The following is a 22852-nucleotide window of genomic DNA, read 5'->3' on the forward strand; positions in this document are numbered from 1 at the left end:
GACTTATAAGTTGAAATTGCCACCAAATCTGTCTCGAATTCACAATGTTTTCCACGTGTCCGTACTCAAGAAATATCATTCAGATCCGTCTCACGTTCTGCAACCGGAGAATATTGAAATTGATGAAGCGCTGACCTATAAGGAGAAATCGATAAAGCTTCTAGATCGTAAAGTGAAAGAATTGAGAAACAAGCAGATTCCGTTGGTGAAAGTTCTATGGAGGAACCACGGACTGGAAGAAGCAACTTGAGAAATTGAAGAAGAAATTCGAGTAAAGTATCCAAACCTATTCTCAGATCAAGGTATAAATTTTGAGGACAAAATTTTTTTAATGGAGAGCGGATGTAAGGACTCATGTTTTTATTTCTAAAATAATTATTTTTATGATTATTTGCCCTAGTATTAGTTAGTTATATTATCGTTACAAGAATTTCTTTTAAATTTTGTTTTATCGCGCGCGAATCGAAAGTTCGCGCATTTCGCGTCAAAACGGCTAAGTGAAAATTTAATATTTATACTAGACTACTAAGAGTGAATAATTATAGCATTAAAGGAATTACATTTGAGGATCAGTACACTAGTGCACAAGCAAGAGAGAAAACGGTGGTACGATACTCGCGCGCGTGCACTATTCCTAGTTGACTTTTGGACAACTTTTAGCCACAAACTCCTTAAGCTTCCAAGAGAAGCTTCATTCATCAAACCACACTCTCTCTCCTCACTCTCATAGCCGGCCGAACCTCAAGGAGAAGAAGAAGAAAAGCTCTCTCCATTTCACTTCAATTTTTGCTTCCATTTCACCTCTCAAATTGCAACCAATTTCGAAACCACTTGGAGATTCACTTAAGTTTGGAGGAAGACACCTTCTTACGGGTTTTCTTGGGAGATTTTCAGTCAAAATTTCTGGTTTCTTCACAAAGCTAAGAGGTAGCCTTCATCAATCTTGAACCTTTCCATTTTCTTCAAAGATTGGAGCTTTATTTGCAAGGATTTGCAACCTTAAGTATAAAACTAGGTAGAGGACTTGAGGAATCTATTTTCTTGCTTTAAATGTTAGGCTAGTGGTCTTGTGGTGACCTCTAGGTAGCTGGCTTGAGGTGTAATTGCTTGAATATGATTGTTATGTGTGTAGATGAAAAGATTATGGAGAGAAAGTTGAGAAATGAGAGGAGCTAGAACTGGCCGAATCTGTCCAGTGATTTTCGTACCTGCATTTCAAATTTTTGTGGGTTGTTTTGCTGTGAAATTGGTCGATATATGTTGTATATGGTGTGTAGAAAGTTTCTACGAAAAATCATTTGAATTGGTTGAGCAAAACTTGAAATTTCAAAATTTGAAGAAAACTAGAAAATGTGTTCTGGCAGTCTGAACAGTACCACTTTGATCGAACATAACTATTTGTACAAAAGTTGAAATCGAGTTCCATTTGTGGCATTTGAAACTAGACGTTTGTAACTTTCTAGTTCGAAATGAGTGAGCCGTAGTTATTCGGTAAAGTTTGATGTCCTGTTCTGATGATCTATCCGAGAGAAGGTAGGAGCTGCATTTTGTGGCTCTATTTTCTCTCACTTATAAACTGATTTTGAAAACGGCTTGCCTGATGAAATGCAGAGTTTTGATTCTCGTGTCCAACGCTACCAACCATTCTCAATTTCAAGTTGTATTGAGTGAGATATGGTTTAACTTACAAACTGTGCCAAAGTTGGAAATTTGGAAAAACCTTTCCTTTTGCTGGCCGACTGGTTTAGTTGTTTGTGAAATGTTTTATTTTGAAATTTTGATGTCAACCTACTATCAATTGCTTATTAAATGTTTCTTGGACCTTGATGTTACAAATGAACCAAAGTGAGACTGATTTCATGGTGCAAAGTGTTTGAAAAAGGAAAAGAAAACAAGGAGACAAATTTGCTTTAAGAATTTCCTAAACTTTGGTAGTTTTGTTAACTACCTTCCCGTGCGATTTTTTATGTAAAATTTGATAGAGGAGTAATCCTCATATAGAAGTTGGGTTGTACCAAATTTGGTATTATTCTAAGACCATTTTGATACCCAAATGATGTCCCAAAGTTTGCTTTTCAAATCTGGAAAATTCCTGATTTATGCTCAAATTCCAACCGACTTTGGACTGCTATATTTTGATACTCAAGACTCCGAATTTAGTCCTATTTGTCCTGTTTGAAAATCATTAGGAGCTCTTATTGTGGTACGAATTTCAGAGGCTAGTTCACTTTCTGTGAATTTTGCCGAATTTCCAAAATTTGCCGAAAAACATGACCAAAACTGCCTTGCTTGTTCAGATCAGCCACTTTGAGCTGAAATTTGAATGTCTTCCGTTTAGAATCTTGAAAAAATGTCTTCTAAAAACTTTTAGTACTTTGAACCAAGATTCCAACGGTATAAATTTTTCCAATTTTGAACCTATTGAGTGCAAGTTCTGATTTTTTTTAAATTTGACATGCAAAATTGAAATTTTCCGACTCGATGGGGAATGAGATTTTGGGAAACTCTTCCCTATCCTTTGAGATTGATCGACCGTTTTAAACTTGATTTCATGAAGGAAATCAGTTTACTTGGTATTATTAAACTCTACTTTTGAGTCTTGATTTACGAGTAATTACGGCTCTCTTTCATATTTAAATGGATTGTGTTTGTGTTTTTGATAAAAAAAATGATGCTTTGTTGTTCACGACAGCAATAGCAGAAATTTTCTGGAATTGCCTATCCTCTTGCTAAGTCGTTTAGCTTATTTGGATGTTGAGTTTGGTGATTTTGTTGTTAAGGTCAAGGCAGTGATGTTTGTTTAAGATTCTAGCTGTGTTTGGATGGAAAAGTTGCATTTGAATGAACACTACAATCGAAAAACAGCGTGGCTGGAAAATTTCAGAAAGTTGCATCAGCTGCCGAATTTTTTTGTTACAGAAAACCTTGCTGCACCTTTTTCTTTTTCCTTCTTTTGCTGTTCAATTTTTATCCTTGATGGTTAGCTTCAATTCTTGCTTTGATCCTGCAATGAAGTTGCATGTTTAGTCAATGATTGATAGTAAAAATCTTGGCATTTGGTGAGCATGTTCGCATGATGAACTGGAAAGGAATTCACGGCAGAAATGTTGCAGGAAAAGAACACTTCTTCTACGTAGATTGCATGCATGAAAATAAAGGAAGAATTGCATTCCAACCCCTTGGATTCTAACTCATGCTGCTATGACCCAATCAATTGAATAATCTCCTCAATTTGATCCTTGGTAGTTTTAATTTTACAACTTCATTGCTTGTTTGTTTCAATTAATTACTATGCTTTGTTTCAATTGCACTTAAGTCATGACTTTAGGAGTTTTATGATCAAGTGAGCTTTGTTTTGCACATTTCTTTTAATTTTTCTTAATTAAAGTGGTACCTTGACCTTTTCATTGTTTTGAAGCCATTTTTCCTTCATTTGATTACCATCGCGAGGGAGGTATAACTTCTTTTATTTTTTTTGTCTCTCCTCTATGTGATCCAACGTGCTAAGTGAGAATTGCATGTCTACTTTGCTTTCCTTGCCTTTCTTTAATTCCTTTCATTTATTTCATTTACTTTTGCTTTTATTAAGTTATTCTTTTATGGGGTATGTGTACACCTCTTGGCTTGTAATAGATAGGACTTGGAGAGCATTTTTATTCACTTTTCCCCTTCCCCATTTGTTTTAGTTAGCCAATGTAATAGGTTCATTAGCTTGATGGCTTGCTTTTGTTGCTACATGTTAATTTGCTTTATTAGGCTCTTGCATTTAGTCGAGCATGCTAAGTGTTATGTGCTACGTGTTTATAGGTGATTGGCATGTCTACTTGTTTTCTATAGTCGTAGAGGAATGTGATGGATGAATGCGTCACCGTGGCTAGTCCAACGCTGGCCATGGTCTTTCCCCTCGAGCTCTCGCAAGTCCAATGCTTGTGAGAGAATTTTAGAAAAGGGCTAGTCCAATGCTAGACCCCAATAGGCCGTCCCTTCTCGTTAGTACATACTTGCATGTTTCACTACATTTCATACATTTTTCTTAGTTTTCTAGCATTTGGCATGATCCTCCAATTCTTTCCCCTTCATTTTAGGTTTTTGCATCCTCATGCTAGTTATAAGGTACATTTGCTTGAGAGTCCCCTTTAGGTAAGGGAAACGAGCGAGTGTGGCTACAAAATAGCCTTAGCACGCTAGTTCTTCCTTCTAATCAAAAGGAAAATTAAAGTCATGAAGTTAGAAGTCATTCCCGTACTCGACTTGATGCATTCCTCTAGGTTCATACACTTTCATTTTTTATTACATCACTTCCTCACTTTCTTTGTCCACTCTCTCACTACTTATATTTTTGTCACTCCACATGCCATGTTCATACATTTCTCTTCTTTCCCTATCACTTACTTATTTTCTACCTCACGAAATATTGCACCCCATCGCACTTATATGCATTTACTGCTATTATACCATATTTTCATCCACTTGCACACAAACACCTTTATTTTCTTACATTTGCACATATGCACTTTTCTTACATTTGCACACTTGCACTTTTCTTACATTTGCACACTTACACTCATACTTGAGTCTTCATTTGCATTATTCGTGACCTCTATGAGGGCTTTCCTTACTGGCCATCACAATTCATGTGATTGGAACCAAAAAGCCTCATAAGAGACATTTTAGATTCAGGATTGCATTTTTCATTTTTCATATCCATTAGTCACATCCAACATGCAACACATATTTTGGGTAGAAAAATTAGGAAAAGTGGGGCTAAGTCACGCAACTAGCTTTGGCTAGGGTAAGAGAGTGCCTTAGGCTTTGCCTTTGCCTTCTCCCTTATCAAATGTGACCCCCGATCCCTTTCTTTGGTTACGTAGACCTAAAATTGTTTAAAAAGGGTTTGTTTACTTTTCTTTCCAAAAAATCACTTTTTGGGTGACTTGGTACACCCTAACTCTATACCAAGTGGCGACTCCATTTTTCATTCAAAAACCCTTTTTAAACTAACTTTGTTTGGCCAAATCGTCGCATTTTTCAAGTCCCACGGCCTTTTATTTTCATTTTCACACATGTTCACATACATATCTCACACACTACTTTCACACACCCAAAAAGTGGGGCGCGACAATGGTCTTTTGGCAAAACTTTGAGCTCGATTATTTCACTGGAGCTCTAGATTGTTGAGTATGGGTGATAAAATCATCTTGATCAGACATGTTTTGAGTTTGATTCCTATGTATCTACTACAAATGATTTACGCCCCAAATCTGTTTTGATCGCCTTGGGGAAATTATGTAATTTATTTCTGTGGGATCCAAAATGTTGAGTCCAAAAGACTACATTGGGTGGCTTGGGAGAAATTGTGCTACCCAAGTCAACAAAGTGGGTTGGGAGTTCATTATTTCTTTAATACGGCTAGGGCTTTCGCATGTAAGACATGGTGGCAGTTGTGAAAAAAGATTCAGTAAGGGCTGATTTCATGCATGCTAAAGTACATCCTTCATTAGTGGTTATGGATAGACCTCCAACTTCTTGGAGATGTTTGTTGGGGGTTAAAGAGTTTACGAAGACAAGGATTTATTGGAGTCCTGGTAAGGGCCTAGTTGAATTTTGATATGATATTTGGTGTGGTGAGATATCTTTAGCATTGGAGCTAAGTGTTTATGACCCTTCACATTTCTTGGTGGGAGAGTTTTACACTACTCAAGGATGGAAAGTTCAGCTATTGTGGGAATGGTTACCTGAGTCGGTAGTCCAACATATAATGCAACTGGAGTTTTATCCGAACCAAGACAATCTTTTACTATATATGCAACCATTTATTTTGGCATGTTATTATCATAATCAAGGCTTAATTAGTTGATGCTTAACAATATTTAGATGCTTTTTAATTCAAATTTATTATCCAATTAAATCTAGAGATTTACTAATAGCAACTCATTAACATATCTAGTATATTGGGGAATACAAGAGTTTCAATTGCTGCCATGTCGCATCCTCATTGGCCAATTGGTGGTATTCCTCTCATTGATTGAGCTGATGAATTGAATTAAGGACAAAATTGAGATTTCACCTCCTTATTGAATGGATAGGGTTCTTGAGAATCTCGTGTGCGCCACTCATTGTGTCTCTTCTCCGAAATCACTTTCCCTCTTTCTTCTTTGGTTCTCTCTCTTTTTCCTTTCTCTCTTATTCATTTCTTCTCTTTCTTTAATTAAACATTGAACAACAATGCAAGACAAATCAGAGGTCACACATTGGTTTTCCTCTTGCAAGTTGAAGGGTATTTCCCTTTCTCTTTGTCTCTTAATTAGCTTAACTTTCACTTTTATTTTTTTTTACAACTTTCTCTATGTAGCTTTTTATTGTTTTTCCTTTTATGAAAGTAGCTATTTATGATCTATTTTGTTGTTATCATCTTCTTTTCTATTGTTTGGATTTGCAGGTTCGCATGGTACCGATTTCATCTTCTTGGTAAATTATTTCTCTCTATTTTCTCTTACTGCTATTTTTTCTTTTATCTTGAATAACTTCCCTCCTAGATCTTTCTTTTTTTTCATAAAAAAATTTTTACCATCCAAAAATTATCTATTGTTATTGTAATTTTTTTAGAGTTGTCTTTTTTTTTCTCATCTATGTTTGTAGATACTTTTAAGCAGGAGTTGACCTTCTTTTTTGGTTATTTTCTTCTAGACATACAGAGTTTATGAATCTAGGGAAGTTAGACTAAATTTTAAGTATTTGATATGTTTTTTTTGCAATATCATTAAAATGTTTAGATCTTTATTTGACTTGTGTTTTTTCAATTGATTTCCAACAATCTGTACAATATTATTTCTGCCAGAACTATGCTGCTTGTTTTGTATAAGATTATTCTCACCACTAATGCATCTTCTTATTGCTTTAATGACTAAATATTCTGAGAATGCATCTTTACCCTATAATATCTCAATGGATGCTCATGTTCTTTGCTAAGACATTTATTGCCCATTTCATCACTGCATGTGTTAGGTTTCTTCCTCTCTTTTCTCTTGAATCATAATTGAGGAACTTTCAATTGTCTGCCAAGCGGTTTTTTTGTCTTCTTTCTTGCTTGTGGTTTTAGTTAGTGCTTTTTTTTTTGTGTCATCTTCAATCTTAACTTTTACAAAAGGAGAAAGACATTGATTAGCTGGAATACTTGGAGGAAGTGGTCTCTCTCTCCTTCCCTTTGTTCTTGCTATATGGAATGCGAAACTTGATGTTACCCTCCATGTTGCAAATTGATACACACACACACACACAATTTTTTTGATTTAATTCTGGTCATCTCCTAAAATCATCCCCCTTTCTCAAAGTTACAAGTTATTGCTTCCTTTTCCTTCTATGTGATAGGCAAGTAGCAGAGACAAATTTGAAATCTTTTAGGTTTTGAGTTTGAACATTTTGATGTTTTTCTTTCATTAAAATTTTTGTTCATGTTGTTTTCTCCTTTCATTCACTTGATCCGAACCTGACTTTTTTTGTGACTGCATGTGAAAGAAGTTGGTAAATTTCATGTTTTATTTTGTGAATTCTGATTTTCCCTTTCTAAAAATTAAGGCCTTGGCTTTTGTATATGAATGCTTAAAAAGAACACTTTTTGTGTGTGAGTTTTTCGAGTTTTGTTAAATAAATAGTCAAAAGCACTGCAAGTGATCATAGAGGCCCGCTAACTTAGATAGCTGTTTAAGTACCTTTTCCTTATGTATTTCCATAGATCTTGCCTTTCCTTTTCCTTTTACAAGAATATCATTTATTTATTTTAGGTTTACAAGACAACCAATTTTTTTAATAAGACAATGATGTTTTTAGATAAATTACATATTTTGTTCATATTAAATTTTTTCTTTTAAGGTGCTTTTATTATATTGTTTTTTTTTTTTTTTACAGAGGCATAGAAATCAGATGTGATTATAGAAACTGTAATAATACCAAAAGTGATTGCTACACACTGCACCTATACTGAAGTTGATGAACTCTTTGTATAAGAATTCACGACAACATAATTCAATCATATAGCTTTTTGGCAGATTGGATTCTAGTTATCTTGCTTTTATTCTTCGAGATTTTCTGTTCCGATTGCTCATTCTTAGATATAGCTTTTGCAATAGCTTTCATCTTCCGGACATTCTTTGTTTGCTTCATTTGGATGCCTTTAGTCTTCCTATGTGGCCCACCAATAGATGTTCTGGAAGCTCCCGGCTCTGAAGTATCCATTGCTTGAGGGACATGGAATACTTGCTCATCAGAGGTGAGGTCCATCGGGGCTGAGCCATTTTTCAATTTCTTCTTCTTATTCCTGTCCTTCGCCATAATCGAAGCTTCCAAAGCTCCAAGAGGGTTTAAGGTTTTGCTTTTATTATATTGTATTTAGAAGAGTTTCAACATTTCTGTCCTACGAACAAGACAACCACATTTGGCCCTTTCTCTATTTTTTTTTACTAACCTTATTTTGTTGGATCTCTCTAGCAAATATTTGTGCTTATACAGTAATATTTATTATTGCCTTTTTAGATGGTTTTTTTTTGCCTCATTTATCACATACACTCACTGGATGATCTTACCTTTTTTATCAGGTTTACTTCTGCATTTGTCAAATTTACTTCTAAATCATAATCAAAAGTACTTCTAAATTTTTAACTTCTAAGGAATGAAAACCAAAACTACTTATTTTAGGTGGAAGAACAAAAAAAAAAAGAAAGAAGTTATGTTCTTTTTTATCTTATTGACTTAAAACTTATCTTGTACCTGAAATATTGTCATAGCGCAATTATTTTAATTGGCTTTCAAAACTAAATCATTATGTTAATAAGATTATAAGCATGAGATGATGGCTTGTTTATGTTTATCATGACAAGAAAGTATATGCAGTTCAGTTCTTATCATATGGAGTTCGGTATCTCTTGCTATTCTATAGCTATTCTTAGTGTTTTACAATTGGATGGACTTTTTGTCCGACATTCACAAAATGTTGAGCTGCTTCTTGAATTTGTCCATGGGCGACTCAAAACAAAGACATTTCTGGTGCACATCAAGGTAGTGCAAATACAGTTAGCTAATACAAAACAGTGTTATACAGTGATACATTATTTTGAAACTAATAACATTATCACTACTATCCAGCTAGCAAGGCAAAGCAAAAACTATTTTTCTTTGATTTACCTAATCTCTTTTCTTCTCTTTCCATTGCTGGTTTCTTTATCTAATCTCTTTTATTTTCTTCTCACTATTGGATGTGTACATGACCTATTTAGATGAGCCTTCAACAACTACTTTACTCAAGAATGTATTGTCCAAAAATAATTATTTGCCAACTTTGAAGTTCGTATACAAAATAATCGTGCAAAAAGAACATGGAAAGAAAGAAAAGCAATGCAATCTTCTAGGATTTTAAATCAATCTCCCAATGTTCTATAGTGCTTAGTAAATGAATATAACTATTTATTTATATATTAATTTTATCCAGTTTTGATAGCATCTATCAATTGGTGAACATGATAAAAGATATTGAGATTCATTTTCTCTCCTATTTATTTTATTTTCGGAACAAGTGCATGATTATCCAACTCAATCAAGCTCAACTTTACTAACAAAACTATTAGTTTCTCTTCGATTACATGTACCTTTTTGTTTATTCTATTTTCTTTGTATACAAAAACAAGAAACATCTTATTGATCTAAGTAATCTACTTATTATATTGTCTTGCATTTCCTTAATAAATTATATATTTTCATTGTATAATAAAATAAAAAAACAACTGCAAAGATATTGATGCACCTTTATATAATTTTTTGTATTCAATATCTAAATTTAAATAATTGGACATTTGTGAGCAAACTTGAAAATTACACCATGCATCACATGGTGTTCTCCTCCTAGTATATATAAAAGTAATATGTCACGTTACCAAAAGCCAAACTAGCAGTGGTTACAACACAATTAAAATTAGGGTGAACATGCATGTTTAATATCATAAAATTATGGTCAATATTTCGGTCAACCATCTCTTGATTCTAAGAAATATGAGTTAAAAAATTAGAAAGTGGCTGAAAAGGGAAAAGTGTAGTGGAATAATACCTTCTGGAAAGGAAGTCAAGGTTGTGGGCCCTAAGTAGGGGAAAAAAAGATAACCAAAATTATAAAACATTTAAAAATTTCATCCAAAATATCAATTCCCCACCCAATACATATTGAGAAATACTAGTTGATTGTTGACTGTATTAACTCCCCCTTCAGTAAGAAGAACCAAAATATTGTTACTCCATCTATTGGTTCCCCAACCCTTATTGCTCCATCTCTATTTCCACTTGTATTGTTGACACCTTCAATTATAATAAAATTTTAAAACCCTTCATGCATTGAACCTACCTTTTAACACTTATATAGACGTAGAAGATTATCTAAATAATGATATACGAAGAATGATATTCCAAACTTTTGATTCATAGAAAAAGCAGTCTAAGTATGTTTTTATAATATTGGTCCAAATCAGTTGCCTTTCAACTGCCATATTATTCTAGCATTGTGAAGAATTTATGTTACATGATTGTGAACTTGTTTTACATTTTTTAAAAGGTTCTTAAAAAACTAAAAGGTTCGACCTTCACATCACCAACTAATAAATGCAGTTTAAGAAGTATTTATCTTCGCATTTTTTTGTTGTTGTTAGGTCTATTCGAAGAAGTGTTTACAATGACAGTGTACTAACAATTTGAGAATAGCTCCACTAACTAATAAATGGTTACTACTACAAGATCTTGAGAACTTGCCTATGGGTATTCCAACCTCTATTCACCTTTGTAAACTATGAGTGCATTAGCATTATTGAATACAGCACTACAGTAAATAGTCAATGTTTGTGAACAGTAAAAGAGCTAGGGCCATTATTAAAACATTATAAAATTGATGATTCCCCCAAATAATTTGATCATTGGATCATGTTGAAAGTTTAGGAAATTTTTAAAGCAAATCTGTCTTCTTGCTTTCTTGTCCTTTTTAAATATTTTACACCATGAAATCAGTTCCAATTCAGTTCATTTGTGAGACCAAGGTCTTATAAACATCTAATAAGCAATTGATAGTTGGTTGACATAAAAATTTTGAAATAAAACATCCCTCAAACAACTAAACCAGTCAGCCAGCAAAAGGAAGGGTTTTCCAGCTTTATCGCACGTTCAAAATCAGGCCATATCTCACTCAATACAAGTTTAAATTATGAATGGTTGGTGGAGTTGGAAACTAGATTCAAACCTCTACATTTCATTAGAACAAGTCATTTTTCGAAATCAGTTCACAAGTGAGAAAAAATAGAGCTACAAAATGCAGCATCTACCTTTCTCTCGGACAGACCACCAGAATAGGACAGCAAATTTTGCCAAATCACTACAGCTCACTCAATTCAAACTAGAAAATGAATTTTATACGGTCAGAAAGCTACAAATGTCTAGTTTCAAATGCCACAAACGGTACTCGATTTTGACTTATATACAAAGAGATATGTTCAAGCAAAGGGGCACTATTCGGACTGCCAGATTACATTTCCAGCTTTCTTCAAATTTCGAAATTTCAAGTTTTGCTCAACCAATTCAAATGATTTTTGGTAGAAACTTTCTACACACAATATACCACATATATACCTCAGTTTCACAGTCATTTGAGTATCAAAAATTTGAAACATAGACAAGGCAATAACAGGACAGATTCGGCCAGCATCCATGCTCAATTTTCCTTCGATCTTTCCTTCATTTCTCACCATAATCTTTTCATTTGCACACATAACAACATTAAACAAGCATTTAATCCTCAAGGCAGCTACCTAGAGGTCACACCAATTCCGCTAGCCTAACAATAAAGGAAAGAAAATAAATTTCGTCAAGTCCTCTACCTAGTTTCATGCTTAGGGTTCAAACCCTTGCAATTAAAGTTCCAACTTTGAAGAAAATGGAAAGGTTCAAGGTTGATGAAGGCTACCTCTTAGCTTTTGAAGAAACAAAAAATTTTTGGCCAAAAATCTCCCAAGAAATCCTCCAAGATGAAGCCTTTCTCCAAAATCAAGTTAATCTCCAAGTGGTGTATGAGTTGGTGGCAATTTTGGAGATGAAATGGAAGCAAAATTTGAACAAGATGAAGAAGCTTTTCTTCCCTTCTTTTCCTTGCTGGTGGGCCGAGCTTATGGAGTGAGGAGAGAGAGAGCTTTTTTATTTGTGAAGCTTCCTTTGGAAGCTTAAGGAATTTATGGCCAAAAGGTGTCCAAAAGTCAACTAGGAATAGTGCACGTGCGTGCGGTGTCGTACCACCATTTTCTCTCTTGTTTGTTTCACTTGTGCACTAATCCTCAAATGTAATTCTTTTAACACTATAATTATTCACCCTTAGTAGTCTAGTGTAAGTTTCTTAAATCTCTACTTAGCCGTTCCGACTCGATTTACGCGAACTTTCGATTCGCATGCGATAAAGCAAAACTTACAAGAAATTTGTGTAACGATGATATAATTAACTAACTCTAGGGTAAATAATTATAAAAATAACTATTTTAAGAATAAACATGAGTTCTCAAATCTCCAAGATCATTGCACTCTCGGATCGAATTTTTCCTCGAAAAAACGTGTATTCGCTATTTCTTACTAAACGAGTCTCCGAAAAATTAAATTTGCTAACGGAACGTTTTAAAAATATAAGTGAGACATTGCTCCATGTAAATGGATTTAAAATGGTTGAAATAAATTATTCAGAGAAAACGGGTGAATAATAATTAAATAAGCCAGTAAATTGAATTAAAAGTAAGAAAAATTCGGGTTCTCACATCCTTCCCTCCTTAAAAGGAATTTCGTTCTCGAAATTCACACCTAAGATAACATCATACTTCTCAATGACTAGGTTTATCAAATCGAACAACAACTTACACTCTCCAACCCATATCTCACAATTTCTATTCATCCAATTAGCAATTAAAATTTAATCCCTAATAGGCGTTTTAACTTCCAAATCATACGGTAACTTAATCGGTCTCACATATAACCCACTCATGAATCTAGAGTTTGCAAAAGAGTGTCGTATCATGGTAATTTAGAACCTTAGCTAAGCAAATTCCACCAGTGTCAAGTATTTACTTCAACTTTCTCCAAAAACCAAGATACATGATCTCAACATGTCCTCTCTGATTGTCCATCAGTCTATGCGTGGGTAGTACTAAAACTTAATTTAACTCCTAGTATTTCTTGCATCTTCGGCCAGAACCGAGAAACAAATCAAGGGTCTCGGTCAGATGCAATACTTACTGGCATCCCATGTAACCTTATAATCTCATCCACATATAGTTTGCCCTGGGTGATAATTAATCGGGCCATCATAATCCTCTAAAAAAAATTTCCACTCAATTATGTTGACTCAAGTTCAACTCTTTTGGAAAAAACAAGTACTTAAGACTCTTACGGTTTGAGAAAAGTTCTTGATAAATCGAAGGTAATATTCGGCTAACTCTAAGAACTCCGAATTTCGGTAGGATTTTCTGGTTGTTTCCTCTTAACACAATTGCCACTTTAGCTGAGTCTATAGCAATTCCTTCCTTAGATATTGTATGACCTAGAAAGGCTATTTTTTTCAACCGAACTCACATTTATTGAATTTAACGAAAGTTGGCTCTCTCTCGGGGTTTGTAAAACTATCATTAGGTGTCTTTCATGATCTTCTCGAATCTTAAAGTATACCGATATGTCATCAATAAATGCCACCACAAATTGATCCAAATACAACTTAAAGTCCTGATACATTGAGTCCATAGGTGTTGCAAGTGCATTAGTCAACTCAAAGGGTGTAACTGTGAATTCAAAGTGCCGTATCGAGAATTGAAAATGGTCTTAAGCACATCAGTTTCTAGGATCATCAACTAGTAACAGCTCTACTTTATCCAACTTGGATAGTATCACGGCTCCTTGCAGTTGATCAAATTCTTATCTGTGTAAGGAAAAAGGATATTTGTTCTTAATGGTTACATTGTTTAAATCTCGATAGTCTATGTATAGTCTCAACTTCCATTCCAACTATTATATCATGTCCCTTAATTGTTGGACTCATTAAATCTATCAAATATTTCCTTTCACCAATCCAAATCTCACAACTTTAATATATCAAGTTGGCAATCAAATATTGGGTCCCAGCCTCAACCTTAAGTTCTCGATTTGGTCCCAATCCCTGGTCATCTCCAAGACCTCGGGGTTGTCTATATTCTCAAGTACAATCTCGACCACGTCTACTACTGTTCATGTCTTATCACTAATCTAAAGGTGTGGGACAAAATGTACATATACATATAAGTCATGAAATCAATTAAAAGCAAAGTAAATTTTTATATTTATAAAAGATCATAATAGTTACATCAAGTTGGGAGAGGTTTATCAAATCATTTCAAAAGGAAAAGGGAAACAATAAGATCATAACAGAACGTAAAAAGTTGCCAAAATACAAAACAACAAAAGGACTTTCCTTTATACCAAAGATTACCACCTCTAAAATGCCAGTCTAGACTAGGGTAAAACTACAACCTCTATCCTCCGAGTGGAGTCAAAACCATCCCCACTCGTAAAACTTCCACTACTTGGACCCCTCACAGCCATTAGCATTAATCACTCTTTCTGGCCCTCAACTGCTTTGCAGTGGGTCTAGCAGACTGCCGAGTATTTCCTCTTTTCTTAGAAGCTCCAAGAAAATTTAAAAACTTATGTTCGGTACTACTGCACCTCAGACATTTTTCTTACTTTCTCCAACACTCGGTCTCAACGTGATTAATTTTTACCACAGTATCCACAAGTTACGTGAGGAGTCATGGCTTGATCAGTTTGAGAATTTCCTTTGTATTTCTTTTCCAGTTCTACGTTCTTGCGTAGCAAGACAATTTTCTCCACATATTCTTGTTTCCACCGTCCTTCCCAGTAGTCAGCCAACTTCTTTTAAAATTTTACTTCCTTCCGAAGAGTGTCTATTTGCTTATGCATCTCTCCCAAATTTGTCATCTCACCAGTTGGTTTAAGTCAACTACTAGCCTACCATGCAAATCAAGGGATCAAAATAAGTAACTCTTCACAATAGGAGCTCTGGCCATTTTACTCTTTTATTCTTTTGCTTCTAGGTTACTCCAAAATATAAATCTGAACTATTCTCTGCTTAATATGGACGAGCTCTTGAGTCTACCAGATTACTATCACTACTTATAAACATAACAAAATACGGAGATCTTATTCCTTAATATAAAAGTTTCACACCCTAATTCACTCTCCAATACTCGTCTACAAAGTTGCTCGAGAAGAAACCCTAACCTGTTCCTTTCACTAGTACCTCATTTCATCCTCTCAAACCAATCTACTATTTTGAAATTAGACCCTCCGTGAAACTTAGATGGGCGAACTTCAAGAATCACTCTATTCTCATACCTCTCTTGATTTTTAGGTTTGTTGATTAGTTTAGGCCCTTGGTGCTCAACCAACCGTATTAAGATATCAATTATATGGTTAATAGTAGTAGCTACTTGGTTCACTCTTTCATTCCTAGGACTTTGGTTTGGTCCAGATGCCATTCCCTAGTCCTCCCCTTGAGTTTGGGGTTTGCCTAGTCCTGCGCCCTTGGCCCCTACCACTCCTTCGAACATCCATGATCTTAGTTATGTCTAAATGGAAAAATAGAATTAATTACGCTAGAAAATACCTAAAATACAAGTCAATGCGGAAAATATTTGAAATAACGGTAATTAGCATATGTAAACAATTAAAGATCCATACAAGATCAGCAAGTCATGGGGCATTTACAAAAAAATATAGCACACATGTGCCACAAAAGTACAATTAGTCATGCAATAGATGCCAAGAGATTTACAAGCGTCATCCTAGTTAATTCTAGTCACAAAAGTCAAACCTCAATATCCTAGTCTAATTCACATCCGAACCACTAGCCTAAACATTCTCCTCCGGATCCTCTTCGAAAGGTTCCTCCTCAAGAATGCCCTCACGAGCCGGGCTATCAACAGCCTTTATCGCCTCCTCTATCAACATGGTGATGTCAGCAAAAATGTCGGAGGCCCAATCTCGGACCTTCCCGACTACCCTAGCTAGTCGAGCCCTTGTCCTCCGAAACTCAACACTAGCGGCCTCAGTTCTAGTCTTCTCCTCTACCACTATTCCCTCGAGCTCAATAACCCTAGCACCCTGAGCGTCCACCATAGCGCTTAGCTCCTCGACCTCCTGAAGTAAGACTGTTGGTATTCACCAATTGCCGATGCTCATCGTTAAGGGACAATACCAGTTCATTAGGGTAGGTGTACGCCGTCCTACAGAGACAAATGAGAATCCTCGAAGAAGGCGAGTATCGGATACGAGGTTCTCCTCTATGCACTCTATATCGAATAGATCTAAGAGGCACTGCATGCCTATTACCATTAGCAGCGTGACCTCCGTTACCATTCTCCATCTCTACAAAACAACCACAAATTCTAAATAAGAAACTTATAGTCACGAATTCGCTCAATATCAACTTAAGGTCTAACCAAGTTATCTCGTTCCTATTCTCAAGAGTAAATACTCTAAAATATCTTCCAAATAGATCGCTAAACCTAGGCTCTTTTCTACCAATGCCATTGAAGAAACTCTGAAATACCTATTCTCTTTAACCACTGGAATACAATAGATTAATATCCAAGTGAATCCCACAGTCCAGTATCCTAAACTTTTAGCCTAACATACACTACAAAATCTGAAGTCTAGACTCTGATACCAACTGTGACGCCCCAACTTCTCCCTAAGACGAACCAAAGGGTATCGGCGGGATGCCTGCCCAACTCATGTCAGGACTCAGTACAATCTCAGTTCAAACTTAAGAGATAACGATTGATAACCATAGTCGAAATAAAGAAAAGAAGTCATTTCCATACATGAATATTCAATCTTACATCACAAGTTTCAAAGTACATTCACTTTCCCAAAATATACAACATCCAAAAGATGTCTAGTCCAATACATTTAAAACCCTAATCAAAAGTGTCTCAAGTCGGCTTCTCCATAACTTTTTCCATCTCGACCCCTGCTAAGGAAAACAAATCTAATGGGATGAGTTAACGCTCAGTGAGGCCAAGAAAATATGTAAAACACATAGTTCAGGTAGTGATAGCATTTAAGCGAGAATAAAAGCTGTAACATTCAAGCAATTCATAATTTTTAATTAAACACATTCAATGAGGATACAGGAGCTCTCAGGAGCTAAGTTCCACTTGCTTCACCAAGCCTCGATCGAATACCTTCCCGTGATGACACTTCGTCAATCGGATCGGCATTTAAGTCCGTAGAACTCCACTTATTTCATAGTTCCGTCCACCATAAATCGTACCGAGCCCGAACTTATATAAAAGGCACTACTACGCGAGTAGGCCAAATAAGATCTCTCAATAGATCAAGCTTACAGTTATCTCATGATTCACCAAACTTCTTGACCAAGCCCTTGCTAGCTCGAGTCGCAAGGTCGGCCAATTGAGAGTTGGGCGTCTCCTAGTCCAGTTATAAGTTGAGGAGATTCACTCCAACGACATGTAAACAGTTTAAATACAATTTAGTTACAAGTAGTTCAGTTCAGTTGTTCAATCAGTTAAAAGAGAACAAGTGTGATAATGTACACACTCGACTCAACAGTTATAAACCATTCAGTCCGTAAGAAACAATTCACATAATTGCAACGAATCATGCACTTGACACAAACCAATCAAAATAAGGGGCTAAGTGCTCAAACAAGCTTTTAGGCGTCCACTTCAAGATACTCTTGAAGGTCCCCTTGAACGCTTGAGCAAATAATAATTGACTATCACACACTATTACTTACAAATCCCTTACTAACAAGGAAGATTGTACACTTGTATTCAGTAGGTCCAAAATTGAAAAACTTTACACCGTTGGAATCTTGGTTCAAAGTAAGGGTGGGCGCGGGTTGGGTACCCGTCCCATTCACCATTTGGCTGACCCGACCAGCACCTTGCGGGTCAACCATTTTTTGACCCTTACCCGCCCTGCATATCAGCGGGTCAGCCATTATAGGGTACCCGCTGAGATAGGGTCGGGTCAGCGGGTACTCGCTCCGCCCCATTTATCATTTAATTTAAAAAAAATAATTTATATCAATTTAATTTTATATTTTACACATTCATCTAAGATTTAATAAAATTTTTTTCTAAAAAAAGGTTTCCCACCATGAAACAAACATATGAAGAAAATATAAGATAAAGGAAAAAAATTAAAAGAATTCGAAATCAATAAAAGTTTGAAATAAGTAGCACAATTTTTAATATATATGTTCCACATTAATTAAACTTTTTCTATGAAATATAAGATCATGACCTCTACAAATGAATCTTGTAATTAACTTTAGTCTATGCAATTTGTTCAATAAAATTACTTATTTAGTTCTTATTATTTTATAGTGTGTGTATAAAAATAAAAATAAATTAAAAATATATATATGCGGGGCGGATCGGGTACCCGCGGGTTTTTAATTATGTGACCCTAACCCGCCACACATTTTAGCGGGTACCCGACCCTTTTTTGACCCGATCAAATAATAAAAATCGGATATCCTAATTTTCGGATCGAATCGGATTGGATATGATAGGTTTTCGGGTTAGCGGATAATTTTGCCCACCCCTAGTTCAAAGTACCAAAAGTTTCCAGAAGACACTTTTCCATGATTCTAAACGGAAGACATTCAAAGTACTAAAAAACTTTGTCAGTCTTGTTTTTCGGCAAATTTTGAAAATTCGGCAAAATTCACAGAAAGTGAACTAGCCTTTGAAATTCGTAACACATTACGAGTTCCTAACAAAGTTTCAAACAGGCCAAATGAAACTAAATTTGGAGTTTTGAGTATTGAGATATAATAGTCTAAAATCGGCTGGAATTTGAGCACAAGTCAGGAATTTTCCAGATTTGAAAATCAAAATTTGGAACATCATTTGGGTATCGAAATGACCTTAGAATAACACCAAATTTGATACAATTTAACTTCCATATGAGGACTACTCCTCTATCAAATTTTCACGTAAAATCTCGTACGGGAAGGTAGTTAACAAAACTATCAAAGTTTAGAAAATTTTTAAAGCAAATCTGTCTTCTTGCTTTCTTGTCCTTTTTAAAACACCATGAAATCCGTTCCAATTCAGTTCATTTGTGAGACCAAGATCTTATAAACATCTAATAAGAAATTGATAGTTGGTCGACATCAAAATTTTGAAATAAAACATCCCTCAAACAACTAAACCAGTCGGCAAGCAAAAGGAAGGCTTTTCCAGCTTTATCGTACTTTCAAAATCAGGCCATATCTCACTCAATACAAGTTCAAATTACTAATGGTTGGTGGCTTTGTAAAGTAGATTCAAAACTCTACATTTCATCAGAACAAGTCATTTTCGAAATCAGTTCACAAGTGAGAGAACATTGAGCTACAAAATGCAGCATCTACCTTTCTCTCTGACAGACCACCAGAACAGGACAGCAAACTTTGCCAAATCACTACAACTCACTTAGTTCAAACTAGAAAGTGAATTTTATACTGTTGGAAAGCTACAAATACCTAGTTTCAAATGCCACAAACGGCACTCAATTTTGACTTATATACAGAGAGATATGTTCAAGCAAAGGGGCATTGTTCGGACTGCCAGATTACATTTCCAGCTTTCTTCAAATTTCGAAATTTCAAGTTTTGCTCAACCAATTCAAATGATTTTTGGTAGAAACTTTCTATACAGAATATACCACATATATACATCAGTTTCACAGTCATTTGAGTATCAAAAATTTGAAACATAGACAAGGCAATAACAGGACAGATTCGGCCAACATCCATGCGCAATTTTCCTTCGATCTTTCCTTCATTTCTCACCATAATCTTTTCATCTACATACATAACAACATTAAACAAGCATTTAATCCTCAAGGAAGCTACCTAGAGGTCACACCAAGTCTGCTAGCCTAACAATAAAAGTAAGAAAATAAATTTCGTCAAGTCCTCTACCTAGTTTCATACTTGGGGTTCAAACCCTTGCAATTAAAGCTCCAACTTTGAAGAAAATGGAAAGGTTCAAGGTTGATGAAGGCTACCTCTTAGCTTTTAAAGAAACCAGAAATTTTTGGCTGAAAGTCTCCCAAGAAATCGTCCAAGATGAAGCCTTTCTCCAAGATCAAGTTAATCTCCAAGTGGTGTGTGAGTTGGTGGCAATTTTGGAGGTGAAATGGAAGCAAAATTTGAACAAGATGAAGAAGCTTTTCTTCCCTTCTTTTCTTTGCTGGTCGGCCGAGCTTATGGAGTGAGGAGAGAGAGAGGGTTTTGATTTGTGAAGCTTCCTTTGGAAGCTTAAGGAATTTGTAGCCAAAAGGTGTCCAAAAGTCAACTAAAAATAGTGCGCGCGTGCGGTATCTTATCACTGTTTTCTCTCTTGTTTGTTTCACTTGTGCACTAATCCTCAAATGTAATTCCTTTAACACTATAATTATTCACCCTTAGTAGTTTAGTGTAAGTTTCTTAAATCTCTACTTAGCCATTCCTGCTCGATTTACGCAAACTTCCGATTCGCGTGCGATAAAGCGAAACTTACAAGAAATTCATGTAACGATGATATAATTAACTTACTTTAGGGTAAATAATTATAAAAATAACTATTTTAAGAATAAACATGAGTCCTCAAATCTCCAAGATCATTATACTCTCGGATCGAATTTTGCCTCGAAAAAATGTGTATTCGCTATTTCTTACTAAACGAGTCTCCAAAAAATTAAATTTGCTAATGGGACGTTTTAAAAATATAAGTGAGACATTGCTCCATGTAAATGGATTTAAAATGGTTGAAATAAATTATTCGAAGAAAACATGTGAATAAATAATTAAATAAGACAGTAAATTGAATTAAAAGTAAGAAAAATTCGGGTCCTCACACAACGAACCTTGGTATAGATAGTAAACGCCACAATCAAGCGTGGTCCTTATTGATAAGTTGGATTGAACTCTTAGATGTACACTCTAAGATATTCAAGATTGTGACAGCCCCCACCTTCCTCGAGGACGTATCCTAAGGGTTAGCGAACTGCCTGCCCAACTCTCGTGAGGATTACCTAGCCGAAAACATGATTACCAAACCCTACGGTGCAATAGAACTTTGATTAAATGTTCCAACGAGAAGCGAAAAAAATTGAGCCCAGAATTCATCGAAGATTGGGGCCGGATTGCTGGCCAGATTCCTGGTCGGATTCAAGGCAGTGAACAAACCCAAATTTTTTTCAACCTCCCCTACCAACCCGGCCAAGATCTGGCCGGATATACGGCCGAATTTCCTGCAGTAGTTTCCCACCAGATTTCTTTTCTTTCCTTGTTCAAGTTCCGCACTTGCCCTGTTTTCCAATAAATACAAGAAAAGTTCACATAACCATAGAAACATGCATTCTCAACGAATATACGTAACCATACGCTTGCATAAATATATACATTGGAGTCTTTACAAGCCAAAATGTTATACTTGATCAAAATACATTTAGGGTTTACTATTACAGAGGAGTTTAATAAAAAATAACTATATCTAGCTCAACTCTTTTCTCCAAAATCATGGCTCCAATATTTGTCCCCTGTAAGGAAAATAAAGGTAACGGGAATGAGCTTTTGCCCAATGAGGTACCAATAGGTCAAGCAGTCAAGAATCACGAAAGTACACTTGTAATCAATCAAACATAGACGTCAAATAAAGAGGAAGGAACACCATAGTTAAACCGGAAGTAAAAGAATACAGATGGCTCTCAAGTGCCAATTTCCTCTTTTGCATTGCTTGATCTAAACCCGTTGACCCTCCGTCAACGTTTAAAGAAATGACCATGACCGTAGACCCCACTTTACACCAAGTTTCGTCCACCAAACATCCCCCTTACCGGGCCCGAACGCCAAGCAGAAACAGTGATGGTAATACTCGAGTATATCAATTAGTCGAGAAGATAACACTCCACTTGACAAAACTAGAGACCCATAATTCGTTATCTAATCGATCAGACCCTTACCGGCTCGACTCGATTAACTACCAATGAGGTTTGAACTTAGATTTCATAGTAAGGTCGTTGGATACAAGCCTCCAAACGACATCAAATCATGCACAAGTAACAGATTCAAATTGATACAGTTAACCAGTCAAACGGGAAGAGAAACGAGTGTGATAAAATACACCCTCGTTTCATCCAGAATAAACAGAAGTCACAGTTATTCAAGTCACAAATTGCAAGTACAAGTAAACCAGTTAAGCAACAAGTCATGCGAGTGGTACACTTACCAGTTCAAGCAAAACAACTTCAAAAGTTTCCTCCCGAAGTATGCCCTTGGTCATCGGCACGTCCTAGAACAACCAAGGAAAAATAATTGAGATTTGACTTCAAAACCTAGTGAACGGAATTCACAAGTGAGACTCGACTACGAGTCGTATGCCTATCCAAATGAACTACTAGTGCAAAAATACAAAAATGTGGCTTTGGGGTGCAAAAGTAGCAGTTGGTCCTAAAGACATGAACAGCCCCAAAGCCCTTCATTTTTACCCAAAATCAACCCAAACTCAAAGGAACCATACGGCCTCAAAATTTGGACAGCACCTCCCCTTAATTGCTTTACTTTTACATCCTATAATCAACACCAAAATTCATCCAAAACAGTCTCAATTGCACATACAACTCATAAGCTATTAAACACACTTAATTAGGGTCACAACACCCTTCAATTTTAGCCAATTGATAGCTCCAAAACCAACTACAATCAAGTTCAAATTGGAAACCCTAAACTGAAATTTATACA

The 22852-nt window shown here is 35.7% G+C and overlaps 1 protein-coding gene across 1 annotated transcript; it reads right to left on the minus strand.

The window, feature by feature from the left end:
* Positions 1-8022: 8022 nt before the first annotated feature.
* Positions 8023-8328, minus strand: LOC113769329. Its single transcript, XM_027313787.1, has one exon. The coding sequence runs from the start codon at positions 8326-8328 to the stop codon at positions 8023-8025; it is 306 nt and encodes a 101-aa protein (XP_027169588.1).
* Positions 8329-22852: the final 14524 nt, after the last annotated feature.

Source organism: Coffea eugenioides, chromosome 4 (genome assembly GCF_003713205.1).
Source record: "Coffea eugenioides isolate CCC68of chromosome 4, Ceug_1.0, whole genome shotgun sequence".
In the NCBI taxonomy this organism is placed as follows: Eukaryota; Viridiplantae; Streptophyta; class Magnoliopsida; order Gentianales; family Rubiaceae; genus Coffea; species Coffea eugenioides.

Excerpts from the sequence above, each read along its gene's own strand:
- LOC113769329 (XM_027313787.1), bottom strand. The coding sequence starts at position 8,328 with ATGGCGAAGGACAGGAATAAGAAGAAGAAATTGAAAAATGGCTCAGCC.